The sequence below is a fragment of the Lepisosteus oculatus genome, chromosome 9, assembly GCF_040954835.1.
Source record: "Lepisosteus oculatus isolate fLepOcu1 chromosome 9, fLepOcu1.hap2, whole genome shotgun sequence".
Classification (NCBI taxonomy): domain Eukaryota; kingdom Metazoa; phylum Chordata; class Actinopteri; order Semionotiformes; family Lepisosteidae; genus Lepisosteus; species Lepisosteus oculatus.
In genome coordinates this window covers 38,269,674-38,278,075 of record NC_090704.1, presented here as the reverse complement: position 1 = coordinate 38,278,075, position 8,402 = coordinate 38,269,674, and the positions used below count along the sequence as shown (strand labels likewise).

At 37.7% G+C, this 8,402-nt stretch overlaps 1 protein-coding gene across 1 annotated transcript in view; it reads left to right on the top strand.

Annotated features, from left to right (window-relative positions):
* The first annotated feature begins 1,708 nt into the window (after positions 1-1,708).
* Positions 1,709-8,402, top strand: part of rab40b (RAB40B, member RAS oncogene family) — a 50,291-nt gene continuing 43,597 nt past the window's right edge. Inside the window, exons 1-2 of the mRNA XM_015356679.2 lie at positions 1,709-1,864; positions 2,389-2,640. Of these exons, the coding sequence (XP_015212165.1) occupies positions 2,499-2,640 (142 nt within the window). The 5' untranslated portion in view covers positions 1,709-1,864; positions 2,389-2,498. The remainder of the gene's footprint in view (positions 1,865-2,388; positions 2,641-8,402) is intronic.

The window sequence follows — 8,402 nt, the reverse complement described above, 5'->3', positions numbered from 1 at the left end:
AGTGAAATTTAGTCTCACTCAAATAGCAGTCCTGCCATTTGGTAGACAGTATTTCTTTTCATTTGTAGAAATCTGGAACAAACTACTCAGTTGTGTTGTTAAAGCTGACCCCATGGGATGCTTCAAGAAACCTCATGGTTTCATTAATAATAATTGCTTACACTTATACAGTATAGTGCTTTTCTGGACACTCCCCTCAAAGTGTCCAGAGGTAATGGGGACTCCCTTCCACCACCAATCCACCTGGATGATGCAACAGCTCACCATTAGCTATTAGAGGAGAGCAGAGTAACGTAGCTAATTCATAGAGGGGGATTATTAGGAGGCCATATAAGGACCAATGGGAAATTTGGCCAGGACACCAGGGTTAAACTCTCAGAGTTTCACATCTCATCCAAAGGACAGCACCTGTTTACAGTATAGTGTCCCTGTCACTATACTGAGGCATTAGGACCCACATGGACAGCAGGGTGAGCGCCCCCTGCGCCAGCAGGGCGCCCCCTGCTGGCACCACCAACACCTCTTCCAGCAGCAACCTTAGATTTTCCCAGGTCTCCCATCCAGGTACTGACCAGACTCACACCTGCTTAGCTTCAGTGGGTTGCCAGTTGTGAGCTGCAGGGTGATATGGCTGCTGATACGCTAATATCAGCCAAAAAACTAGATAGGTCAAATGGACAGCTCTTGCTGCAAACGTTTTTTATGTGGTTCAGTTGTCAGATGCATATGTTTAAAACGAGTTTCTTTAAAATTAATCTTTCCATTAAATATTTGAAAAAAATAATATATAATACATATAAAATATAAACAAAGTTGAAAGGCATTCACATTCCTGCTCTGTTGTATCTGCGTTATCTCCGCTACTCTGCCTTGTTTGCATGTAACAGGATCTTGGAATTACACAATATACAGTGGATGAGACAACTGCTTTCCCTTACATAACTGCCATCCACCGTCCAAATATCATCCAGCGAATCGAACGGTTAGTCTCTAATATTACAGTAGCGGCTTAACATCCATCTGTACTTCTCCACAGGTCTTTAGTGATGCTGCTTAATCCTTCAGTTTCTTACCTGTGCCTTTTATATCGGCCAATACGTACTGTATAAGCTATCACGTATACAAGTACAGTGGTGTACACAGCACCAAACCTGCTTTCTTGCGTATTCTATATAGTATGTTTGGATGCGAACAGTTGAAGACAACAGATTGTAAAATCTTGAGGACGCCTTCATCCAGCACAGTATCAATGAAAGGCCGGTGACAATTTCTAACAATACTTCACATGGACAGTCCTCTCAGTATTGTTATTAGTAGTTAATACTATATTAGCAGGTATTAGCGTGAACAGATTTGTAATAGGGTCTAGTAGTTATTTTAAACTCCTGGCCATTTTGTGAATACGTATTTTTACAGTCTCTGTGAATGTATTACATATGTTACTTTATTAGCATTGCAAATCAGGATAATTACATTAAATGCTTCTCTGGCTACGCGTGCGTCTGTCAAATAGTGGTAAACAATAACAAATAGCACCCCGCCCCCTTTGCAAACTCTGCCACTTGAGCTCCGCCCTACAAGGATGTCCTGCGGGCATTGCTGAATTTGACAAACGTGTATCTTATCCAATGATGTAGAGGAGATACCCTAGCAACTCAGCAGAAGAACGAATTAGAGAGTACATGGGCAGGACTACAGACAGGCTAGTGAAGTATACTAGTGGTGGATCCAGACAGAAGCAACGCATGAACCAAGAGCAGTGTCGTTTGCAATCCGAGAAAAGATGTTTTTCGAAATGACATTGTTATACCCTTTCGCTCGCGATAACAGAGAACTCGGTCATGGTGAAGTTTTAAATTCTCAGGTAACTTGCGATGCAGTTATTAAAGCATAGGACTGTGAGACAACGGACATTGACTTTTGCTGGCTAAGGTTTCAGCTGACATAATTAAAATATAATTGCAAATACAGTTAATCATTGACGGTCTGGATGTTCTCGTAATAAGGACTTTGCATATTTTATGTGTTCGACTGAGTTATCACCGAGTTTAATTTATTGCATTAAATTTGACGTTGATGCTGTTTTCCCAATTTTTCTAAATGGCATTTTAATTTTGGGTGGTATTGCCATACTTCTACTGCTAGGGTGATTAAACGGACTATATCAGCGTCACTGTGAATGAGAGCTAAGCTACTCCAGAAGGAGACGTCGGAATTGCCTTGTTTTCAATAAGTAGCATGAAGTATTTTCTAGGTGTAATGCGGTGAAGGAGGTCTTTTGTTTCGGGGAAAAAATTAATAAGGTGTGAGAAAGTGGTATTCGTTAGGGATCTGGAAAAAAAAGTTTCTGGAACAATGACACTGACGCGCGTGTGAAAACTTGTTCAGTGACATCTTTGCCACACAACGTCCGTGGGGAAAAATTCACAGCGAAGCGAAGTGAACCAGCAGGTTGCGTTTGTTCCATTATGGGACATTGGAGGTGATATGCCAGGAGGATGACCAACAAGGGTAGTCCCGCAAGGGCTTACGACTTTCTGCTCAAGTTTCTGCTGGTCGGAGACAGCGACGTCGGAAAAGGAGAAATCTTGGCGAGTTTACAGGACGGAGCCAGCGAGTCTCCTTATGGATACAACATGGGTAAGTGTGACTGAACTTGGAAATCAAGGGCTCCGGGGCTTAATGTAATCTTTTTGGGTTATATTCACTTTCTTAAATAAAATATTATGCCGAAATTATTGTATGATGTTTTTTTTTTAAATTGAATCAGCGCACATTACGGAATGAAAGTACAGTGAACACAACAAAATCTTGAAGTTAGGCTGTACGCCGACGCGTAGTTTGTTGCTGGTTACATTGTGACACTTTCTGTAGGTTGTGATGTTTCGAATGCAAAAATTGTAGGTGATTGAACAGACGTAAACAGCTTGAAAGCGCCTAAAGTATTTGCCTGGTACATTTTTTGTATTTCAGCCCCCCTACCGATAACGCACACGTACTGTACATTGATGTATGTCATGGATTACAGGTGTGGCAGCCGAGTTATAAAATAATACTCATTTTACCTTAAACAACATTTTTTATAGAGTAATCATGCAGACATCACCAGAAAATATCGAAAGAGTGAACAGTATTTTAGGATGGAAAATACTTCGGCGTGCATAACAGTAAGACTTCAGAAGAGCTGTAGGACTATTTACAGACTCAAGAGTTTGTGTCGGATACGGACAAAGAATTCAGACAACAAAAGCTGAGTCACCCGTAATTTTCAAGCCTGTTTGTGACACAAACAATATACCTGCACCTCGTGGACACAGGGCACAAAATAGGAAATATATGGTTGCAGAAGGTTTCTCAAATACAGTGGACCAAGGTTATGTAAAGCTTTGTATGTTTAAAAAAATGTAAGATCTTTAAAGCTGCTCTGTAACCAGTAAAGGGATTGCAACAGAGTAGTGAATTGAGATCCTGATTTAAATTTTGTCAGGACTTGAGCAGCTTTTTTAAGCACAATTTATTTAGCTCATTAAGTAAATCTGAGTGGGTCAGCATAGATATGATGTACAATGCTATGTTTCTGAAGTATTTGACCTCAGAGCAACATGGGTGGTAAACAAGAGAGGACCTAATATAGACTCTGGGACACACCAGTACCAAGAGCTTTTGTTCCAAAAGTACAATGACTAAGTGATACAAACTGTGTTGTATTGTGCAAATAAGATTTAGATGGAGAGAGAACAGTCTCAGTATTGCAAATTCAATTTTTTAACACATTTAAGATGTTGTGATCAACAGTTTGAAAGGAATCACAAGTATTTATGATTTATGAAAGATTTGTTGGAGTATGCTGCTGGTAACCAGATTATGATGAAAAGTGTGCATTTTTGGCATTCCATACAGCACAACTGTACAGTATATGATTAGTGATGTTATTTCTTTGCATATGATATGCTTCACACTTAAACTTTCTCCTAGAGAAGCGAGATTAGATAGAGCACAGCAGGCAAATGTATAACATTCATCACAGAGGGACATGGGTAGTTCTATGTGGAACTTTATGTGGAACTAGCACTATTTTATTGAAATATCAGGGCATTACATTGACATTGATGTTTTTCACAACAAAGTATGAACATTTGGTCAGCCTAATGCTAGGAAGTGAGATTACCAACTTCTAAATGTAGAATAAATTGCCCATCACTCTACTATGATACCTCCACCAAAATAAAGTCTTCCATTTACACATTCCTTTGTGATCCTTCTTGTGCTACTAACCAATACTTGTGCTCAAGTGTTGTCAAATGATGTCACTGGAAAACGTAAAAAAACTCAACCCTTTGCGAGTATCCAGGACTTTGTCATCAATAAATCAAACTGCAGTCATGCACATCAGCTCACTTGCAGCATTTCTGGCTGCAAATTTTCCAAAACACATGACTATGATCTTTTCCTAAGCCCTAATATTGTTGCAGTGTGATTAAAGCTGGTCTGCCTTTGAGCAAGTCCAGCAGATTCAGTCGCAATTTTAAAAATGCCTCCTTGCTCATATTGCCAAATAAGTATATGGAACCCTTTCTGGTAAAAGACTGTCAACCTTTGACTCTGTGTCAACCAAAGTATTCTTGCCAGGATAAAAGAGAGAAGCTGGATAGGCCTATACTTAGTACGCTATGTGGTGTGCAATGGTCCCTTTGAAGTCAGAAATCTTATATTTGGATGAATAGTATTAATTAAATAGTAGAAATAGTATTTCAATATTTCTTTAATTTTTTATTATAATGTGCCAGAAATGAATGTTCTTAGGAAGATTGTCTTGTCTGCTTTCTTTTTGACCTGTGTGGTCAATGGATGGATAGATGTTTATTTTGAAGAAGGCCACTGGATTGACAATAGCTTGGATTATCAATACTTGTATAAGGTTCCCTTATAGCCTTCTCTTTTTCCTTCTCTTCTCTTTTTTTCTTTTCCAGACCTAAAGGTCCAGTTCCATCAGCCTGTTAGATTAGGGCATTCCCTTTAGTCTCAGAATGTATCTGGTTGCTCTTTTCTTAACGGATACCGGAATTACAATGCCTCTTCTGTAATGAAGTGACGACAGTTGTCCACAATATGTTAAATGAGGCCTTACTAGTGTATTACACAATTTTAACATAACATCCCTTGCTTTAAGTTCTGCACTTCTTGCTATATATCCACTACTTTATTTGCCTTTTTATTGCTTCTGTTTGTTCTTTAATAGATGTAAGTCATGTGTCAACATAAACAGCTACAGTACATCTTTTTCGTTGGTAGCTTCTTTTAGCTCAGTGTTTAATAATTTGTATTTATAGTTTGTTTTTAGTACTTGCATGCAAAACAAACTTGTTTACCTGTTATCAGTTAAGCTAATAACATTAAACTTAATCTACCTGATCTGACTCCCCCACAACTCTGAATTGGATAAAGCAGTTAGAAAATGGATGGATGGAAAATCCCTCACAAAGCATACCACTGAGATTCTTTCAGTTCAGAACAGTCCGAATTTCTAATCTAGAAAGAAGACTATAGCTGTTATTTTCTGGAGAAGAAGTAGCTTCAATGATTGACATTTCACATTGTCTTACACTGAGGCCGTCCATTGATGCTTATGCAGTGGAGTCATGACATTGACTGAGGTAGTTCAGAAATGAGCAGAAAACTGTGCCAAAATGGAATTGTTGTGCACTCTAGCATTACAACAGATGTGGCTGCAAGAATTGTCTTTATCATGGCACTTGCCGAATAATGTTAGTTTCATTTAACACTTTAAAGCAAGTTTCCTTTAGCCCTGCTTTCTTCTCCAGGAGTTTTTTAGCAATACCATGTGGGGGCATCTGGGAACACGCGCACATTTCTGGCTATCGTCTTTATGCACTGGTTGGGCTATTTACTAATACAATCTCTGTGTGATGCATTGTGTTGCTTGTGAAACAAATAGGCCTGTAAACAGTTTGGAGGTCTTGTGTACTTTTGTATCATATCGTACACTGTTTATAGAGGCTGAAACCATTTTTTTTCCTCTGGGAACCTGTGAGCAGTCTTTTGAAAATGTTTTTTCTGTGTTTTAGCTCACATGGGGGGAAAAAACAAGAAGAAGAAATTGGAAAGTGTGCAACACGTATAGCAAATATTTTCACCTGAGAAATTAAATAAAAAAGCACACAAAAGCATGCATACTGCTCCTTTTTTAAATGACAGGGTTTTGGAGGAGCGAAGTATTGGAATGGCAGAAGTCCCTTGAGTAGTCACCATGAATTTTAGTGCAAACTCTTGCATTTCAGAAAAAAAACGCCTGAACTCTAAAATCTCCGCAGTTTCAATTGGTGTCACACATTACTAATTACTCAGTTTAACTAATTAGTTGGCTGAGAAGTCAAATGACTTAGGTCTTAATAATTTTAATAAGTGAAAAGTAATTGCAAAGCCTGTAGGACTTGGCTGTTAACTAAGCTGAGGGTGTTGTAGCCTTGATTATTGTGTAAAACAAAGTTTAAAAACTATATGGTTTCTCTAGGTATATGTCAAAGGTGTATAGGTGAATTTAATTTAACGTACAGAGAGCATTGAATGCATTCTTTATGTTGAATGTGTGATGGCTGAACTAAAAGTAGACACAAAAGCATTCCATTTAAAGAAGATGAGAAGCAGGGTGAGACCGCGGCTCAACATCCTTCAGAGAATAAAGTTAGTAGCTTCAAACATTTTAAACAGTCTTTAGATGAGCAGTCTCATTACAACAGTCTTAAAATTGAGAATGATTATGTTGGATTATTAAAAGAACCATATTATTATTTTATTTTTTATATTTATTTTTAAAATATTACTGGTTCTTTAAGAGTTTCTATTTCAGACACCACAGTGCATGATTTTGCTTAGATGCCAGGAACTGTAAATTTGGAAAGGATGTATTTCTGAAACCCACAGAAGGCTTCCATGTTCAGCACTTGAGGGATAAAGACTTACTCAATATTGTAACAGATCCAAAACGGAGTGAAATTGTAAACATGTTGTTTCTGTGTTGGAAAAAGTGTGCCAAGTTCCCAAAGCTAAAATCTGCTTTTAAGCAGGGGGCATCCTGCTCAGAAGCTCCATTAAAAGGATTTTCAATTTTGTAAATCTTTCTGATTTTTGTTTTGCAGTTGTAATCTGTTTTCTTTTATAAATCCTGCATCATTCATAATGCCTTTCTATGAATTGCTTCTTTTCTTTAATTAAAGCTGTGGAGTATGGTGCAACTGGCTCTTAAATCTTTCATTCTTGAGACCATAGTTTATTATAAAAAACAAACATAAAAACGATTTTGTTCAAGCCTGAAATTGGTTAAAGCCAAGGAGTGTTCCAGAAAATCAGTATTTCTGAAGAAGAGTGTGAGTTGTTTATAATGACTTATGCACTCTAATATGTTTTATAAGGTTCATAGTAAAAAAAACAGTGCTTATTATTCTGCTAAAGCATGATTGAGTAGGCTATTGAAACTTAAAAAATATTGATCCAGGGATAATTTAGTTGGCATTGTTTTCATGAAAAAAGAATAGGTATTAAAAGAGCTTGTTTGTAAATGGGCAAAAGTAGCAAGAGTATTTAGGGTATGTATATATTTCATGGTGCAGTATTTTCTAGTTCACTGTTCTGTCACATGAAATATAATCTAAAAAAACAAGTAACCTGTAAAATTTAGATCGCAACAGAAGATATAAATTAGAATTTATGACAGGATGCTCTTTTCTTTTTACTCAAAAACATAGTTACTCACGAATGATGTGTTGATGAAGAATTATGAAACGACCAAAAGTATTGCATTTGTGTGACGGGCTCAAACTTGTTGGAGTCGTGAGAAAATCTGGCTCAGATATTGATTTCCTGACATGGCAGACATGGCAGTGTCAGTAAAAATATATTTACGTCTTTTACTCATGCTTCCCAACTGTAGACATGTACTGCTGCTGTTAAGCAAAACCTGTTAGTGTGGCTTACATGTTGACTTGAGGTTTTCTATGTGTCCTTGATTCCTAGTTTATTATGGTGCTTGCTAAGTCCTTTTATTGTGCAAAGTGTTTGTCTTAAAAACACCTAGAATGTCGTGTAAGTGTGAATCCAGGTTGTCTATTCAAGGAGCTATTTCTTGTTTCCACATATATTCATCTGTTTGTCAGTGCTGTTAGAACTATGCATGCTTTACTCTGGGTACGTTGTCTGTTCCAGGTGTTTATTTGCAGCTTAAAATTTGAAATTGCTGCCAAGACATCTCCTTCTCCAAGTGCGCCAATATTGAAAATCTGCACAAAAGCAATGAACTTTTAATTGAAAATCTGGCCACCTGTGATTTCTCCCTCCCACTGATTAACCTTCAGGACATTTGTGAGTTCTCACATTTGACTCAGTTC